Below are 18,991 nucleotides of genomic sequence, written 5' to 3'. Positions count from 1 at the left end.
TCTGCCTGTGGCTCCTGGCTGCGGCCAAACTCGCCTGTCCTCGGGCACAGGGTGCCGGGGTGGCTAGTGCCCCGCCGGCCGGTCCTGCTCGGTGCTGCCAGCGCCACACTGCAGGGGACAGAGCCGTGTTTGCTCTCTTATCTCCGCGCAGGGCAAGGCATGAGCACGGGCTGGTACGGCTCGGCCAGGGCTGGGAGGTGCCACAGTGGGGGCACCCTCTCCCAGGGTGACAGGAGACCACTGGCTGTCCCCGTCCCCTGCTTGTGTCACTGCTGGGCCCCGCGGGGACATGCCCAGGCCGGGATGGACACCAAACTCAGCCTGACACCGCCGTGGTACAAATGCAAGTTGTATTTCCACTCTGTGCTGGGGAGCCCCAGTCCGTCTGTCCCGGTGCGGGCAGCACAGCCCACAGCACAGCCCACAGCACAGCCCTGCTCTGCCGCAGAGCCCCTCCGGCCCCCAGCCCCATGCCAGGGACGTGCCGCTGGTGCAGGAAGGGCTCCCGCTCCATCCTCCACTGCTGCAGCGACGTGTCACCCGGTGCCCAGTGGGATGCAGGCGATGCCAGCTCTGGGGTTGCCTCCCTCAGCTGCCTACTCCAGCTCGTCCACTGCCTCACCTGCTCCGCGCTCACCGGCAGTGCCGGAGCATGCCGGGTTCACAGGCTCACTCCCAGGCTGCCATCACCCCCCAGCACCACACCCAGGGGCAAAGTGGAAGCAGGGCTCCTCTCCCCACGCGTGGCCCAGCCTGGAGGCACAAACCCAGCGCTATTTATCGAGGATGAGGAAGAGCAGCACCATCAGGACGATGGGGAGGAAGATGAGGAGCAGGCTGAGCATCTCAGCCGCCAGCAGCAGTGCCAGCACCAGGAGGTAGCAGCAGCGGCAGTGGCGCTCCAGCCGTCCCAGCCCGCGGATGAGGCAGGGCGGGTAGCGGACACAGGGGAGACACCCGAACATGCGGCTGGTGTGGAAGCGCACCTGGAAGCGATGCTCGAGGGCACCGAGGAGGCCTGGGCGCCGGGGCGGCAGTGCAGGGGGCCGGGGGGTGGCCAGGGCGCTGGTGGAGCCAGGCTGGGCGTGCAGTAAGAGCAGCTCCTCTTGCAGCTTGCAGATCTCCCACTCCAGCATGGGTGTCTTCTGGCGGCAGATGGGGCAGCGCACGCGGCCAAACTCGGCGCCGGCAGCTGTGTCCATGATGGCGCGCAGGCAGGCGCGGCACAGCCCGTGGTTGCAGTTGAGCAGGGCCTGTTTGTGCCGTTGGTCATCGTAGGGCTCCGTGCAGATGGGACACTCGTCCTCACTGCCCGCCGGCACGCAGCACGGCTCTGCTGCCGCAGCCACCTCGTCACTTGACGTCTCCTCCTCCTCGCCCGAGAGGCTCAGGGTGGAGCTGAAGGCACTTTCCAGGCTGGATGACCCCCCGCACGGTGCCGGGCTCTCCCCGCGGGGCAGGATGGTGCTGGTGGCAGAGGCAGGGGCAGGGTCCTGCCCCGCAGGCAGGGAGGCACTATGGGCAGGCAGCTCATCATGCCCGGGCAGGAGCGGCTCGGTTGCATCCTCCACCACTGCTGGTGGGTTCCAGCAGCCCCAGGCAGCGACTGGCACCTCTCCGCAGAGCTGGGGCAGCTCTCCGGGGCGCCCCGGCCCCACAGTCTCGCTCTCACCTTGTTGCCCAGCACAGCCCTCCCCACCGGCTGCCCGCACCGGCTGGGGGCCAGGCTCTGCCTCCTCACCCACGGCCAGCTCCATGGGGGCAGCTGCTCCACGGCCACCCCCCTCACCCGCCACCCCCCGAGCCCCCTTGGGGCTGGGTGTGGGACGTGGGTGCTGCTCCAGGGCAGGAGGTGGCCTTCAGCACGGCTGCCAGAAGGGTTTAACGGCAGCAGCGTCCACGCTGAGTCCTGTCATGCCTCTGGCACGGTTTGGGACACCCTCCCAGACCGATGGGTCAGGAGCCCCCGAAGCGAGGCGCGTCCCCATCACCCTCACCGATAAGCCACCCCAAGAGGGGTATTGCCGTGAGCATCCAGCAGCCACTTCCTCCTCCTCTTCTTCCTCCTCCCCAGCGTCAACGCAGTACTGACCCGCCACGGTCCGGAGGAAAAGGCAACAAGCTGGGCGCTGCCCGCTGTGCCGGCGCGGGGTGCAGGCGCGGCAGGCTCCCGTGCAGGCAGCCGCGGCCAGCCGTGGGCCAGGCAGGGCTGGGGCCGAGCCTGGCTCTAACCAGTCTGGTTTGTCAGCTGCTGGAAGCGGCTCAAATGCAGGCAGCCCGGGGCAGGCAGCCATGCCCGCGCCAATCAGCTCCCGTGGGAGCCGGGGAGGAGCTGGGCCCACGGCCGCCTCTTCTCCTCGCCCAGCAAAAACGGAGCCGCCTCTGCGGCCAGAGCTCCCCACACCGCTGCCTGTGGGGTACGGCCGCATGGGCCCTGCACTGCCCCAGTCCAGCCTCCCAGCTCAGACCCCAGTACGGACCCTGCTCTGCTCCCAGTACAGCCCCCCAGCTCACAGCCAATATAGCACACCAGCACGGGTCCTGCGCTGCCCCAGTACAGCCCCCACCTCATCCCTGTCCCCACAGTCAGTCCCTATGCTGGGCCACCTCTCCTCGCCATGGCCCATAAGCAGCTTGCAGGGCTGGGAAGGACGAACACAGGTGGGATAGAGCTCCATGGAAGGGGGACAGTGTCACCAGTGTGATGGCTGCCACATAGCAGCTCCACGCTGTCCTCCTGGCTGTCCCCAGGGCAGGGAGACACCCAGCCCAGCTGGGGTCTGCAGGTACAACAGCTCCTCACAACAAGGCAGTGCCAGCAAAGCAGCGGGGTGGGGAGACACAAAAAGCACTATATTTCCGCTCACTACAGCGCTGTAGCTCCAGCAATGCCCTGGGGTGCTGCTCGCCTGCGCAGGACCCCACGATCCCACGCGTGGGAGGGTGGCTGGGTCACAGGCATGGCGTGGCACTGCTGTCCCTTCCTGTCCCAGCGTGCTCCCAGGGACTGTCGCCGGCTGATTCACACCCTGGGCCCTAATTGCTATTTACACAGTGGCACCGAGTTCACTGAACTTGGGCAGGAAGGTGGTGGCACTGGCCCCACTGGGGCACGGGCAGGGCCAGGAGGGCACACAGCCCCGAAGCTGCTGGGGAAAGGGCTGGAGGCCACCGGCTCGCCCAGCCCTGCTGGAAGCAGCTCCCGGGATGGGGTGGAGGATGGGTCCAGCAGAGCAGGTGCTGAGGGAATGGGCTAACTCAATAGGAACTGGAACTCGGGGAGCTCAAACCTCGTCATCAAGCAGGCTCCAGAAGACAAATTGGCAGCAGAGACAAGAGGGATAGAAGCCTCCTCCTGCACCCATCCCCGCTGGCCTCAGTCACTGGAGACAGGGGGAACAGGTCTGTCAAGGCAGCCTCCTGCAGCAAGCGCCGCTGCCGCTGACTAATGCCAGGGTGGAGGGACTCCCATGCAACAGCTCACTTCCTCTAGGTCCTACCCCAAACAACGGCCGCTGCCAAGGCCGTAGCTCTAGCAATGCCCGTGGGTGCTGCTTACTCAGCACGGGGACCCCAGGAGCTGGAGCACACGGAACAGCAGCTCGGTCCCACGCAGGAGCCAGCCAGCAGCATCCCACCACAGACACTTCTCACCTCCGCTCTGCTGGGGTGCGGGCACAGGCAGCCAGGCTTTACCCACCCAAATCCACACCCCCAGGAGAGGGGTTCCCCTGCCCGCCACGGCCCTGCTGCCATCAGGGAAGGGCTGGCTGGGTAAATCCACCCCCTTTGCCAGGCCCCCGTCCTGGCTGGTATAATCTCAGCCCAAGGATGATGCCAGGGGTGGATCATTTTGCTGGCTCCTTTATTCAGGCAGAGTTCACGGGGAAGGGGAGGCAGGGAGCCAGGCTTACGACCAGGTTTCAGACTGGAAGCGCTGGGACCGTTCCAGGGCTGTTAAATGCTCCTCTGCTTCGGAGGGTGACAGGCCACCTTCCAGCTGCAACACCGACTGCAGGGCTTCAGCCACCGCCGCTGGCATCTGCTTGGCATTCCTGGAACAGAGAGTAGGCAGCACGATGGAGAGCAAGTAGGAAAAAACAAGGACATATCTGCAGCCCCAGAGCTCTGGCGAGGCAGCCCATCGGCGGCACAGTGGTCCCTGCAGCCAAGCCCATGCCCCTGGTACACAGTGTGGGCTGCTGCTGCACCAGGGCAGTGGGAACCTGCTTCACCCTGCAACACAGGCTGCCCGGCACTGGATAAATGACGGGCTTTGGGAGGCAGCTCGTACCACTCCCTAGAGAGCTGCGCCGTTATCCACACAGAGCTTAAAAAGCACTGGCATTGCAGGGAAAGACGTGGCCCCGGTACCCAGTCCCTGGTGAAGGAGCATTGCAGCTCGGCAGCCTTAACTCCAGCCCTTGTATTGCTCCATTTCCCATCACCCTCATTAGAGGGACACGGGGAAAATGCACGAGTCGTAATTTATCAGCAGGAGGGCAGGAAACTGTCCTTTCATCTCAGGGGAAACATTCGATGGAAAACATGTCTGATCCTGAGCTGGGTAAGACGACTGCTGTGAAGGAGCAGCTGTTTCCGTCCATCCGCTGCCTCCTTTCAAGAAACCTGAAATGATTGTTTTAAAGGTGACATTTGTAACCAAAACCAGCTCAACCCTCAAAATAAGAGAAATGGTGAGGAAAACACAAGCTCCTGTGTAGAAAATACCCGAATAAGATTCAACACTTCCAAGTGCAATTATCTCTTATGGGAAATAAGAAATTCAGACTTTTTCCTGGAGAGAGTTTCATTTGATGAACTGACTGTGCGACGAAAAAAAACATCTAATAAAAAATTTCCCAGGCTGCTCCAATTGGCACGAGCATCTGGCAATGTCCTTGCTGTTTCCCAAGAACAAGGCAGAATTCTGACTTGCGTTTGAAGCTGATTAACATCCCAAAATACACAGAAAGGAGGTCTTCTTTTTTTGGAAGAGTCGTATCGTTTCTGAGTCAGGCAGTGATATGCAAGTGCAAGATAATGTAGCTAGGCTTGTGATGGAAAACATGTCAAATATCTATTTTTTGCAGAAGAAGAGCAACATTTTCAACCTTTATGCCCCTGGGCGAGATAAGCTGGGCACAACCAGAGAGAAGGTACAGCCCTGGCTCCCCAGACCCTGTCCTAGCCAGCACGGCCCCGGGAAGTCAGACACACTGTGCTGCATGGCCCAGGGCCACTGCTCAGGGACACACAGCCCAGGATCCACTTTCCCCATCTTTCTCCTAGCACGGCTGAAACTGTGAATACTGTTTTTAGGGGAAGGAAAGGCCATTTTCAGGCTACCTCACCTGCACCTTTCCGTTTGGCACCCCACTGGCAGTTCAGAGTCTGTGGGCCAGGGAGGGACACTGTGACCCTGGGTGTCTTCGCACGCAGTGGGCTGTTCAGGAGGGGTGAGCAAGCGCCCACAGCAAACAGGACAGATGCTACTTGTACAAGGAGGATAAGGCACTTGGATGCCACCTGCCTCATCAGCACTGAGGACCGCCTCGTGCCAGGGATGAAAACCCCAGTGAGATGGGTCTTGGAACAACACCGACGTCCACAACACCATCCCAAAATCCTGCAATGGGTAGAGCTGTGCGAGCCTTGCTCTTTCCAAGACATTGATCCTTTTTTGGCAGCCCCAGGGTGTCTCCATCAGCACCAGAAAGTAGCAAAGAGGATGGAAGAAGGAAAGGACAGAGTCATCAGGACACCATGCCCAGTGGTCATCCAACAGCTGCCCAACTGTCTCAGCATTTGGGCTGTGGATGGAGGCACAACCCCAAGTCCCAAGTGCAGCTTGATGGAGGAAACCAAACCTGAACCCCAAATCCATAGGCCAGAATCACCGGTTTGGGGTAAGTGCCCCAGAAAGCCCCGTGATGCAGCGAGGCACGCCACACCAGGTGGCAGCGCTGGTGCAGTAGTGAATGACAGAGTGGTGGGTGGCCTGGCCTCTGCTTCCCGGGCAGTAAACAAAAATCTCCTTCTCCCAGGAATGCAGTGAGGCCAGTCTCACCCTGCGAGGCACCAAGGAAGTTCCTGCTCTCGTGCGGGACAGGCAGGAAAGAGCCTCCTGCAATTTCTGCTCGTGTCGACAGCAAGGCACGGGTTTGCACAGTGCTTACCAGGTCACGGGGTGCACGACAAACACCATCACCAGCCTCTTGCCAGCTCAAGGAGCCCAAAGCATTTCACAACGCTCACCCCGGGCAGCGGGTGAGCAGCCTCCTCCCAGCCATAGAGGCAGCGACAAGGGCAAGCAGTTTAAGGTCTTTGCGCAGGAAAACAGCCACAGAGCCATGGAGCTGCAGACGCTCTGCCTCCAAAGGCCAGACCCCACTTTTGGCCCACTGTTTGAGATTTCCAAGCAGCTTAAGGTGAACAACCGTGCTGTCAAAGGAGGCAGGCTACAGCGTGATGCGACTCATCCCTTCTCCGGGAAGGCAGTTTTGGGTGTGAAGAGCCAGCCAGAATGTGCCAAGGGTCACAAAAGCTGCTGCTCACAAGCCCCAGCACCAGTGGAGCCCTGGTATATTGTACTTTAAAAGCGTCCTGCCTACCCCAGCAGCCACAGGAACCACACAAGTCTTTTTCTCTGGTTTCACCAGGCCCCACTGGAAGGGAGGAGTGTGGAGAGAGGCCAGGGCTCTCCCATGTATGGATTTGCCATAGGTCAGAGGCCAGGCAGCCCACTTTCAGGTGACACTGGTCATGGGTGCTGGCAGTTGGAGGGATGGGCACATGGGGGTCAGCTGAAGCACCTTTACCATGGTGCCAGCTCTGCCCCTCCTAACCAGAGCACAGGGTAGATGAGAAACAGCCCTGAGAGGCTTGCAGAGCAGGATGTACGGAGAGAATGAACGAGCTGGTCCTTCTGCAGCGGTCAGTACAGCCCCCAGAGACCTGCCAGGGTGCAGGGTGTGCTCACTCTGGAGGCTGAGCCAAGGGAACGCAGACACAGTGACGTGCAGCCCCGTTGCCCCAATCCATGCACGGGGACCACTCACTCACCCAGCCAGGTAGACATGAGCACTCCCCCTGCTCAGCAGCTCCCACACCAGCCTTCGGTTCTCCTGGATGCGGTGCTGAACATAAACCTTCTCCTCCTGCAGGGAAACACGGTGCTGAGCCCACCAGCCCTGGCAGCAGCCCCAGCCCCAGCTCCAGCACGCCTGCCTGGCCCCTGGGGTCTGTTCGCGGGGACTGTTTTCGAGAGTTTGGGGCAGCACAGCCCCCCCCCCCCCCCCCCCCCCCGAGCAGGGAGCACTGGGAGAAGCAGTTGGATCAATTCTCACACAAGGAAGGGGATCCCCACACCTCATGTCAGTGCACTGGGATGGGTTGGAGGGAGACAGGTGCAGCAGCTGCAGCTTCAAGGAGGAACGCACTCCAAGGAGCCCCTAAATGCTTTGGCTGACCCCTGCCTGCTCCAGCTCCGGTGAACCGCCAGGGCCATGAGCTGGGGAGTGCCTTTGAGGGCTCCCCTCCTGCCCTCTGCTCTCCCATCATGGGCAGAGGAAGCTTGGTGGCCCCCCTGTGCCAGGGCTGCCGCAGGGCAGAGACCCTTCCCCACACCCCTGGCTGCTGGTCCCAGCCCTGTCACCTGCTGGAGGCCTGAAACAGCTTGGAAGGGCAGAAAGCTTGGACAGACAGCCGTGGTCCCACTCCCTGCCCCTCCACTGTGCTTAGGGACTGGATACGACTGGCTTTTGGGACAGTATAGCTCAACTGAGGAGAGCTCCCAAAGGGTTAATTCACAAGACTTCACACATCCAAGCAACTGCCTACGGCTCTGGCTTCTGCCCAAGAGGTACACCATTGCCAACGTGCCTGAATTCACTGCTGGCCCAGACAGCTCCTCCATGACAAAGGTGACAGTGTGATGGAGGCCAGGCCCTCTGCCGCGTGTTCCACCACGCTGGGCTCTGCACAGCGGTGAGCTGAGCCGCAGGCGCAGCCTCCTCCCCACGTCCTCCTCCCTCCCGTCCAGCCCCAAAGGCAACAAGGCTCTTGCTTCGTCTCAGGCTCCCTGAGCGCTGCAGTTTGGAGGCATGCGTGGGAACAATCCCCAGCCCCGGCTGTCACAAGAGCTGATCACCGCACATCAGCGGGTCCCACGCGGCTCCACTGGTTGTACTGCGCTGGAGTCAGGTCACCCCCAGGCACAGCTCCACTGCTCCGACCCGGCTGCCGGCGATGGAGGAAGTAAGCAAGCCTGTTGCAAGCACCAACACAGCCAGCTGGTAGCTCAGCTTCAGCATCATTAACATTAATCAGCTAAGTGCTGACAGAGGCTCTGCTGTGGAGGCTGGGGCTCTGAGTGGGTCATTTAAGGACCTGCAGCTACCTAGAAACCAGAACACCCCAGTGACAAACTCGGGTCACGATGTCTCGGCTAAACCCCAGGGCATCCTGCTGAGAATTAGCAACAGCCGCATTAGGCTGGGATCAATCAGTCTGCACCATGGGGCAGACGTTATGTGGCAGAAGGTCACTGCAAAGGGGATCTTCCAGAGGGAAAAGGGAAATCCTGCTCAGCTGTGGAGCATCCCAGCTCCTGCTGACTCTTTGAAAACAAACTTTTTGATAAGTTAACAGCTGTGGCATCTCCTACAGCCACAAGTACAATGGCCCAATGCAGCGCATTTTACCTGGCTGTGCTTCCACTCGCCTCCCTATTGCGTCACTTTAAGGACTTGGTAGCAAAAGACCCTCAAGAGAAACTGCTTTGCCACACGAAGCAGGCACAGAAGGGAGGCCAGAAGGCACACTTCAATGCAAGTCCCATCCCTCCAGAGTCTGCAACAGCAGGAGGAGGCTCTGGAGCTGCTCTCCAGATTTGGGAAGCAGCAGGTCCCCCCTTCACTGTGTAAGCCACCAGAAAAAAGGCAGAGTGGTCATCCGATAAACCTCTGCAGTGCTGTTCCTGTTCATTAAAGAGTTGGAAAGCCTTCACAGAGGCATTCAACTCATGCCTTACAAGTGACTGATAAAAGATGCTGGCTTCATGTCAGTGCAATGCACACAGCCAGGAGAAAAGGACTGGTGCAGCTGAGCTACCTAGAAATACCCATTCTCACTGACCCTTTTAATCAGATCTCTCTATTTCAAAGGCAGGCTGAGCTTTCAGTGCCATCAAGGGACAGGGCAAGGCAGTGAAACAGAGCCTCAGCTCACAGAGCCTCTCTGGCAACATAAAACGCCCTGCAGCCCAGAGAGGGGCTGAGAGCTGCACAGCAAAGACACTGCCTGGGAAATAAGGAAGCAAAGTGAGGGGCTGAGTTGTGGGGGTGCTTGTACCTCCGGGGAGCTTTCTCCTGCAAGGCTGAGGCTTGGGGAGAGCTGGCATGGAGGCCAAGCTCCTCAGCTTCAGCCAGTGATCAGAGGGACACGGTGGGGAGGGTGGCATTCAAGCAAGAAAGGTTATTGCCTGGTGATCCCCCCCAAGAGGCTTGGGAGCCTTTTATCACTCACATGCTCCAGCCAAACAAAGCTGCCTAACACCTTATCTGCTCCAGCTCTCGCCAGCCCCGTCCCAGCAACCTTTCTAGATCAACTCAGCCAGACACGTCCCAACTGGGCAGCAACACTGCAGTGCTGGTGGGGATCCCGGCCAGTACCAAGGTGGCGCTGGGGAGCGAGGTGACCACTGTGCCACCCCACCAGGCCCTTTGCAGACCATTGCAACAGGTACGGGGGCCAGAAACGAGTCCCATCAGTGCTGCCTGATATGTTTCTGTATCCACTCTCCTCCTCTGGGAACTAACCTGGTCCCTGGAGAAGGCTGTGAAGAGTGTCAGGAAGCCCTTTGTCACCAGCTCTTCCCACTCCGCCTGGCAGTAAAAGTCCTTGGATTTCTGGCGGCAGCCAAAGAACAAGCAGTTCCCTGCAGAGAGCAAACCAGAAGGGTTGTGCTGGGTGGACTAAATGCCCTGTGAATGCTGGGGCCACTGATGCTCATAGGACCTGCAGCAGAGGCCTGGCTGACAGCCCTGACCTGGAAGGGCCAGGAAGACTCAGGAACTGTGTGACCATTAAGCCAGGTGGCTTGTGGCAACCAGAGGCCCCTGTGTGCTGTGAAAGCAGAAGGCAGGGGCAGATAGGGCAAGAAGAGCCCTCCTGGCTGCCTGTTCCCCTTGACCAACCTCAGCTTCCTGCTCAGACTCACAGCTGAGCCAGTGAAATAAGGATGGGACAAGGGCAGAGACATGACTCCTTGTGCAACAGAAGACGAGTTTAACAACCCATCTCCAGTCACAGAGAGCCAAGAAATAGCCTCTGCAGAGCCCTGCCCTGACCCAAGGAGCAGCCTTGCAGCACAGCCTGTAAATAACCACACAGGTTGTACACACCAGGCTCTGGTCCTCACCTGCCCCAGAGCCCAGCTTGCTACTACTCAAGTACAGCAAAGCCTGGGCCTGTCCAAACCCTCAGGAGCCCCCAGTCCTTCCCATATGCTGAATACAGACCCGCCTGCAGCAAGGGGCATCCCAAGTCCCTCCCAGGACCATACCTCACCTCTACGTCCTTGTGCCACCCGCTCCTGTATCGCTGCTCGGAAAGGTGCTACCCCTGTGCCAGGGCCAATCATGATCACAGGGGTGTCAGGGTCAGCTGGGAACTTCATTCCTCCTTTCTTCACCCAAAGAGGGACCCTAACATCACCTACAAAACAAACAGACTGACTAGCATCACCCCACCACTGCTGCACCCACGACACCCTGCAGAGGGCCAGCTGGGCATCCACCTCTTCCAGGATGGAAGCACCTAGCTTACCACCACCCCAGCACCAAGGCACCCCTGGTACTGCTGGCGCACGATATGTGTATGAAAAGTGCTTCAGCTGTCTCATCACGGTCCCTGCAAGCACCTGAGTGAACAGCAGAGCAAGGCAAGAGCTGTGGGACAGCCTTCTCCTCACACAGCTGGTGCCAGGGAAGACAGTGGTGGAGGCAAGCAGAGATCTCAACCTGGCTGTTAAGTAAGGGAGGGCCAAACTTGCCTCCTCTGGCAGCCAGAGGAGGGGTGAAGATCCCCATCTAGGTACTCAGAGAAGCCCCAGTCTTGCCCTAGAATCATACAAAACAATTCTGAACCACCATACAGCAGGGAGACTCCGTGAGCTTGTCACATGTGCTTGGGGACCCAGCTGGAGGGGTTTAGTGGTTAGAGCAGATGAGCAGCACACACAGGCTTCACAGGACAGGGTGGATGTGCTCAAAGGAAGGACCATCTTTCCCAGCACTGGTGCTGCAGGGATGGACGTTTCCAGCAGTCAGAGTGCTACCAGTGGGACAGCAAGGCATGCTGGTGCTGGGAGCAGGAGGGTCGAGCAGCTGGCAGAAAACCAGGAGCTCAGGGTGCTCAGGGCAAGCTCGTGAAGCACGTCATGCCCTGAAGAGGATGGGAGCAAAGATGGCTACTCTGAGTTCAGCCTGTCTTGCCAAGCCAGTGTGCTCCAGCTCCCCGTGGTGGTGGTGCTCCAAGCAGCTGCAGCATGTGGCCAGCATGCACAGCTCCACCATGGTCCCATGGGATCTGTTCTGTGTGCTGTGGCAAGCACACAGGGTTCTTGCAGAGTCCAAGCAATTACCTTGCTCTGGGTCAAGAGAAGCTAACCAGGTAGAGCAGAGACCACGGCGGGGTTTGCTGAGCCGCGTCTTGTACCGCACTACTGCCATGAGGATCTGGATCCGGTCAGGGTGAGCCTGTGTCCAGACAGGAACCATCAGAAATGAGAAGACACCCAGCATGGCTCTGCAAGAAGAGCCCAGTGTCTCCTCCAGTGACAAAGCCTGTGCCCAGCTCCTGCCAGGGCATCTGCAACACTTGTCCTAGCCTGAAACAGCTACTTGGGACACAGAATGGAGCACGCCTTGCCCAAAACCTTTCCAGTGTGGAAGGTTTTCTTCCCAGAGAAGCACAGCTGCGGGAGTGCTCTGTACAGCTGGCAACAGTGACAGACTGTCCAACCCTTGAGGTCCCCATGGAGGGCAAACGCCACACGTATAAGGGCTGACATCTGCCAAGCCACCCGGGCCAGGTCCCACTGCCACCTCCCGGCAGCAGCAGGAAGCAGCACTCCCCCTTCCCACAGCTACACCACCCAGGGCTGCTCGCAGCCTCAGTGGCACCACATCACACGCTCCCTGCAAGAAGGACACCAGACCTCTGCAGTGCACTGGGCCACCCCCAGCACTTGCAGGGCTGCAGGAGGGCAAGTGTCCTAATACGAAGGCTGGCACAGCCCTGGGGTTAACATCCAGCACATTAGCCTGCCACATGCTCACAGCAGAGCCGGGGTTTGGGTGGGCCATGGGTGCTCAGAGGGCCTGGAGTACAGCCTGAACATCTGCAGCATGCACAGCACCAATGGCCAGCTCTGGCCCTACCAGACCTTCTGCCCAGAGCCTGACACGAGGCTGAAACAGGCTGAGCTTTTACCAGCATGGAGGAGGCGATGGAGAAGGCGCGGGGTCTGATGCGAGGGATGAGGTCCAGCAGGTAGTCAGGAGGAATGGCACACGTGGTGTGAGGGAAATCCCAGAGGGCCTGCAAAGCCAAGGGAGGGTGAGACCCAGTGCACCCCAAGAGGCAGCCTGCCTGCTTCTCAGGGCAGCACAGGCTGTGCCATGCTGCTACGCCACGCTGCCCTTGACCAAAGGCACCAACTGCCCCATCCCACTACCCTCCCCTCACCCCCAGGCTGCAGCACAGGGCCCACCACAGAGCCCAAAAGGATTCGGAGTAGGTCTTAACCACCAGTGGAAATCCAAGGGCACTCCAGGAAGTGTGTAAAGTAGATTAAATTCCTCAGCTAAGAAATTATGACTCATCATCTGCCCGGGTGCTTTATGCCACAGCACAACCCTCACAGAGCAGGTTTGCCACGTTCCCCCAGCCCTACCTCGAGAGTGGTCCTGCGGGGCCGGTTGCAGTAGCTGTACAGCTCTTCCTGGCCCTGTGCAGAGCTGAACTCCTGCAGCTTCTCCCGCTCCAGCTCGTTTGTAGAGAAGTAGGACAACAGCTCAAAGAAGGAGCGCCGTGGCACGCAGGAGATGTCCAGGTAGTGGGTGATCAGGTACCGGATAGTGCAGGGCTGCGGCAAGAGGGCAGGGAGGGATGTACCTGCCAGGCAAGGCAGCAGGGAGAGCTCAGTGCCAGCACCGGGGCAGGACACCTGAGCACAGCCCGCCTGCTGTCCCCACAGCTCCGGTACCCCCCAGGATGGGGCGGCAGTGAGAGCAACCCAACTGGGGTCTTGGGCTGGGGAGGCTGCAGGTTCCTCCACGCTCTGAGCTGGGGGCTGCAAAGACACAAGGCATGGGTGCAGGCTGGACACTGCTGGGTTCCTTCCACTGGCACTGGCCCTAATGCAGGACCCACACACGCAGAGTGCCAGGAGGGAAGGAGAGCCCCCATGCTGTGAGACCAGGAGAGGTCCTGTATCCATCAGCCACTCCCAGCTCCTGGGTCTAAGGCAAAGGAAAAGCAGAGCTCCAGGCTAGGCCAGAGCTCAGGGGGCTGCCCTGTCCCAGCAGGGTGGGAAAGGAGCAGTGGGCAGGACCTACCAGGCTCTGTGGGCTTCAGCACGAAGCGTTTGTCTGGTTCCAGGCGCAGGAGCTGGCAGAACTGCTGCACATCATCGGGGCAGTTCTGGGGCTGGATCATCACCACGTCCCCCGCGCTGAACCTGCAGATACAGTGGGACCTGCCGAGCGCAGCCACAAGGGAGCCCCATGGACACAGCACCACTGGCCCGATCACCACCCGCACCAGGGCAGAGGCCACAGCTCAGCCAAATTTCCAGTGTCACTAACGTTGTGCTCTCTAAGCTGACAAAACAAAGAGAGCTGGTCCATAAGCAGAACCCACATTGCCACATACCCCTGGCTTTGTCATGGAGGGGGACAGTGCAGCAGGGACTACGTCTGCGAGGCTGCAGCCTCAGATATTACTGAAGAAGGGGAGTGAAAGAGGAAGGCGGGTTACAGGACACCCGATTCCACACAGCAAGGCTTTGGGGGAGTCAGGAAAATGCTCACGTGATCCCCGAGCCTGTGACATCGAACTCGATCAGCCGGACATCCTGGAAATGGGATTCTGCTGTGACCCGCTGATTTGACACCATCTGGGCAGCGAAGGGATGCAGCTCAGAGGGAACAGCCCTGGGTGCTGTCGGCTGGAGCAGGCCACCATCGGGGTGCGGGGAGTCCTCAGCCAGGTAGTGCAGTGTGTATTTTGGGGGCAGGCTGTGGGGAGGACAGCAATGCAACATGGTTACCTCCATGTCACAGCTCCTCCGCTGCCATAACGCTAGAGGCTGGAGGCAGGGAGACACCTGAAGTCTCCCACCCATCGTCCCTGTCCCCTGAAGCTGGCCTGTGGTAAAGAAATGCAATGCAGACTGCCAGGATGAGATCCCAAAGGCTCCAGAGCAGGGAGAGGGAGGATGGCTGGGCACATATACTCGGCAGGTCTGCCAGGGGCAGAGGTGCATCAGAACAGCAAGAGGGGCAGAACCCTGCTGGGGCAGCTGACACACACACCCAGGGGACAAGGGGCACACCATCCAGAGAGCGACGGGCCACCTGTGGCCAAAGTCCCAGGGATACTTGGGACAGCAGCTGTGTGGGAAGGCTTCCTGGCCAAAGCAGGGCATATCTCTACCCTGGAGAAGAGCCAAGAAAGCATGGCATTTCACACCAGACAGCTCCAGCAATCCCTGCCTACCCTCTGCACTCACCGTACATCTGGACTGATGATCTCAAGGCCAGGAGGGAGAGGATACAAGGTGAGGATCTTGTCCCATAAGGCCAGGAGCCATGGATCGACCACTGCATCTGGTCTGCAAGGGGGAAGATTCGGGCTGCAGCAAAGCTGTGAACTCCCCATCCATCCCCCTGTGCTCAAGTGCTACTACCATGCATCCAGACAATGCTGAGCTGCCCCTGGAAAACCACCTCAGCTCCCCTTCCACAGCACAGGCAGCTGCTCCATGCCATTCCCTTCCAGCTTCAGGTTTGGAAACATGTCTCAGCCTCATTCTAAGCTCTCCAGGGCACAACCACTGATGTCTGAACAGAACAACCAACCCCCCGAGCCCAGTGAGTGGCAGTCACTGACCCCGCCGAGCCACACACAGCCTCTACCCTGTGCAAGAGCAGCAGCACAGCTCAGGCTGCTGTAACACCTACAGGTACGCGGCTGTGTGACACAGCCATCCCCTGATCTGAACAGGAGTGGGGCAGAGCCAAGAGATGTTGGCACATGCTGGGGGTTGTGGGACACCCTGGAGAAGCAAGTGACCCAGGTCCTGGCACAAGAGAATTATAAGCAGAGACTAGCACATTCACAAAGAGCAGCAGGAGGCTGCTGGCCATGTCTGGGGAACAACAGCAGACCCATGGTGGGAGCAGCATGCTGCTGTCCCTGAGGCTGGGGTAAAGCATACACAGCCCTGCCATCAGCGCGAGGACAAAATTGTAGTGCACTCCAGGGCTCGCCCCCTGTCACCCCTCCAGTAGGCTCTTACCCCAAGTCATGCTGGTCATCTCCCAATGCCACTGGGAGCAGCGGGTTGCCCCCAAGCTGTAGCACCCGTTTGTGCAGTTTCTTCGCAACAAAATTGAACCTAAGTAGAGAATAAGCACAGCTGCAGAGGGCAGGGCTGCTCCAGCAGGACAGCAGGCGCTGGCTACATGAGCCAGCACAGACTGACTGCCAGGGCTACACCAGAGCAGCACAGAGGCAGGTCCAGCCAGAGCCAGCAAGCACAACCTGGCCCTGTGCCCTGCCCAGCCCATGCCTCCATCCTGGGGCAGCTCAGAGAAGCAGCTGACTGCCACTTGCTGGGCCACACAGGCTGTGCCCAGCTTCCCAGAAGGGATTCGGGGAGCTCAAGCTTCAGGGCAGCTTATGGCCTGGGCAGAGAAACACTTCCCTCTAGCCCCTCACAGCCCCACAGAGCTGAGGCATGCTCCCATCCCTCCCACTACAGCTTTCAGGCACATGGAAACAATCTTTTGGGAGAGAACTAGGACCGATGGGGCTGGCTGCCACCTAAAACTCTGTTTCATGTCGCCTGTTGGCTTGGTCCACTGAAATTTCTGTGGCACAGGCTCCCCTGCAATTCAGAGAGAGAACTGAATGGCTGTAATAACTGATTGAAAAATGATGTCTGACACACTGCGGCAAAGCATCTGCTTGAACAGGCAAGGAGGAAAGAAACAGGCAGAAGCCCAATTCCTGAGGGTTAGAAGGGACATGGGCTGGTAGGGCAAGGATTTTTAAGGCTGGTGGGAACTACATTTCATCTGAGCTGCTGCATTAGAGTCAGGCTCTGCCTCCCCTTACCCCCTTCATTCTCCAGCCACTTCGGTCTCGCCTGCAGCCGGAGCTGTGAGGAGCAGCTGTCGCGGGCAGGCAAGGAGCCGCAGAGCTGCTTACTTGGGATAGGAGGAGTCACCAAGGCCCAGCACAGCGTAGTCCAGCTGGCAGAGGGAACCAGGCGGCAGGTTCTTCCGGAACAGAAACCGCCAGAACATCTACAAAGGACACAGCCAGGGAGTCACGCTGCTGCCAAGGAACCCTTCCCTGCCTGCCTGTCCCTAGCTCCCCGCTCACCCACCCACCAGGACCCTCCTGCCCTCTACCGAGTCCCAGCAGAGTGGGGAGCACAGCCTTCAGCAGAGACGAGCCCTGAAAGGAGCCACCACTGCTACCTGCCAGGAGGACAATGCTCTGTGAGCCCTCCACAAACCCACAGCTCTTGCAATGGTGGGGCCCCTCTCAGCTGTTTTACTGCTGAAACCTCACCAGCTCCCTGCCTGTGTCCCATCAGTAACATAAGATGTGACTGGTGCTGCTCCAAAGCTCCCCACTCCAAAATTAACTATTGCTCAAGCTGCTTGAAGAGAGAAATGCAGTCACTGGACCAGGAATATAAAAGCAATATGGACATGAGCATGTCCTACCTTCATGTTGTCAGGTGGGTCACCCTGGCCAGTGGTTGCACACACAAATACCACCAACAGCTCATTGATGAGGTTGGCCTGTGGGCACAGACAGGGAAAGGAGCATTCAGGTCGCGTGTCCTGGCTGTCCTGACACGGCTGCTCACATCACATCAAGTTCACGGACAGACCATGCTCAGAATAAAACCTGCAGCCCCGCATGACACAATCTCCTCTACAGGCATTGCAGCAGCATCTGCTGCCTACACGCTGCCTGCAGCATCGGCTGCTTGGTGCTCCTCGCCTTGCAGGGTACGGCTGAGCATCTGTCATCTAACGGTGACTTGTCATGGTTTAACCCCAGTCAGCAACTAGGATCACGCAGCTGCTCGCTCACCCCCCGTCTCCCCCCACCAAGACAGATAGGGAAAAGAGGGAGAAAAAGGAGGGGTTGAAAAAAAAAAAAAACAAACAAAAAACCTTGTGGATTGAAATAAAAACAGTTTAATAGAACAATAACAGAAGAGGAAAATAACAACAATAATAATAATGACACAAGTCATTTTTGCCAGCTGGTGAACTAGTGAAATTGGCCCCTTCCTGAGCAGCAATCGCAAGTGCCTGCCCCCCGGCTAACCCCATTTATATACCAAGCATGATGTCTATGGTACAGAATATTCCATTGGCCATTCTATTGCTCTGTCTGTGCTCCTTCTCAGCTTCCACGGAAAGCTGAAAAAAGTTCTTGACTAATATGAACATCACCTACTAACAACTAAAACAATACACATTACTGACATTCCATCCATACCAAACACAGCAACCACTAGAAAGAAAATTAACTCTGCCCCAGGTGAAACCAGGGCAGGACTCTATCCCAAGTGTCACTGCTCGGTTTTCATACATTTTCAGCTGCGTTAATCACAAGCTGCTCTCAGGAAGGGCAGAGAACCAGGGGTCTGATGAAATACAGCAAGTCACAGGGAGTGTGGAGGATACCCGAGCACCAGAAATGGGCTTGGTGGAGAGGAAGCAAGACCAAAAGTGCCTGGAGATCCCCTCTGCCTCACCACTCACCACCTCATAGCTGTCCAGCGCCTCCACCCGGCACTGGAAATGCCGTCGCTTGGCTCCTCTGCCAATTCTCTCGGCTGTGTCTTGAGCCGTCCCGGTTTGGCTGCCGTAAAGAATGAGAAGTTTCCGCTCTGCCATCTGCAAAGAGATAAAACTAGAGTAAATCACCAGGAGATGAGGGGCCAGGGGCCGGAGCTGGGGGCCGGGGGCTCGGGGCCGGGGCTAAACCCCAGCCCCGAGCCCCGGCCCCCAGCTCCGGCCTAAACCCTTGCCCCGAGCCCCGGCTCCAGCCTAAACCCCAGCCCCGAGCCCCGGCCCCCAGCTCCGGCCTAAACCCTTGCCCCGAGCCCCGGCTCCGGCCTGAGCCCTGAGCCCTGGCTCCTGGCCTCGGCCTCGGCCCCCAGCTCCCGCCTAAGCCCCGGACCTGAGCCCCGAGTCCCCAGCTCCCGCCTAAGCCCCGGCCCCCGGCCCCCAGCTCCCGCCTAAGCCCCGGCCCCCGGCCCCCAGCTCCCGCCTAAGCCCCGGACCTAAGCCCCGAGCCCCCGGCCCCCAGCCCCCAGCCCCCGCCTAAGCCCCGGACCTGAGCCCCGAGCCCCCGGCCCCCAGCTCCCGCCTAAGCCCCGGCCCCCGGCCCCCGGCCCCCAGCTCCCGCCTAAGCCCCGGACCTAAGCCCCGAGCCCCCGGCCCCCAGCCTCCAGCCCCCAGCCCCCGCCTAAGCCCCGGACCTGAGCCCCGAGCCCCCGGACCTGAGCCCCGAGCCCCCGGCCCCCAGCTCCCGCCTAAGCCCCGGCCCCCGGCCCCCAGCTCCCGCCTAAGCCCCGGACCTAAGCCCCGAGCCCCCGGCCTTCCGGCCCCGAGCCCCGCCTCACCGCAAGCCCCACCGTACCCTCACCGTGCCCCTTCCCCAT

The 18,991-nt window shown here is 59.4% G+C and overlaps 2 protein-coding genes across 3 annotated transcripts; both read right to left on the bottom strand.

The window, feature by feature from the left end:
- Nucleotides 1-773: 773 nt before the first annotated feature.
- On the bottom strand, nucleotides 774-1,757 carry LOC309679263 (ring finger protein-like; the record flags this gene model as incomplete). Its single annotated transcript, XM_082492541.1, has 1 exon — nucleotides 774-1,757. The coding sequence occupies one exon, from the start codon at nucleotides 1,755-1,757 to the stop codon at nucleotides 774-776; it is 984 nt and encodes a 327-aa protein (XP_082348667.1).
- A 2,105-nt stretch (nucleotides 1,758-3,862) lies between these two features.
- Nucleotides 3,863-18,981, bottom strand: NDOR1 (NADPH dependent diflavin oxidoreductase 1). 2 transcript variants are annotated; one of them, XM_082492803.1, is made up of 15 exons: nucleotides 18,970-18,981; nucleotides 18,087-18,221; nucleotides 17,031-17,108; nucleotides 16,504-16,601; nucleotides 15,590-15,688; nucleotides 14,801-14,902; nucleotides 14,100-14,306; nucleotides 13,626-13,747; nucleotides 12,962-13,182; nucleotides 12,499-12,606; nucleotides 11,648-11,762; nucleotides 10,573-10,719; nucleotides 9,822-9,940; nucleotides 7,066-7,160; nucleotides 3,863-4,055 (listed from the first exon to the last, which is right to left on the bottom strand). In XM_082492803.1, the coding sequence occupies exons 2-15, from the start codon at nucleotides 18,219-18,221 to the stop codon at nucleotides 3,911-3,913; spliced, it is 1,791 nt and encodes a 596-aa protein (XP_082348929.1). In that variant the 5' UTR covers nucleotides 18,970-18,981; the 3' UTR covers nucleotides 3,863-3,910. The 2 variants fall into 2 exon arrangements, with proteins under 2 accessions (XP_082348929.1, XP_082348930.1); XM_082492804.1 differs by lacking the exon at nucleotides 3,863-4,055 and having other exon boundaries at nucleotides 7,068-7,160; nucleotides 10,568-10,719.
- Nucleotides 18,982-18,991: the final 10 nt, after the last annotated feature.

The sequence above is a fragment of the Vanellus vanellus genome, assembly GCF_965231255.1.
Source record: "Vanellus vanellus genome assembly, chromosome: 18".
NCBI lineage: Eukaryota > Metazoa > Chordata > Aves > Charadriiformes > Charadriidae > Vanellus > Vanellus vanellus.
This window is presented reverse-complemented; position numbering and strand designations above follow the sequence as displayed.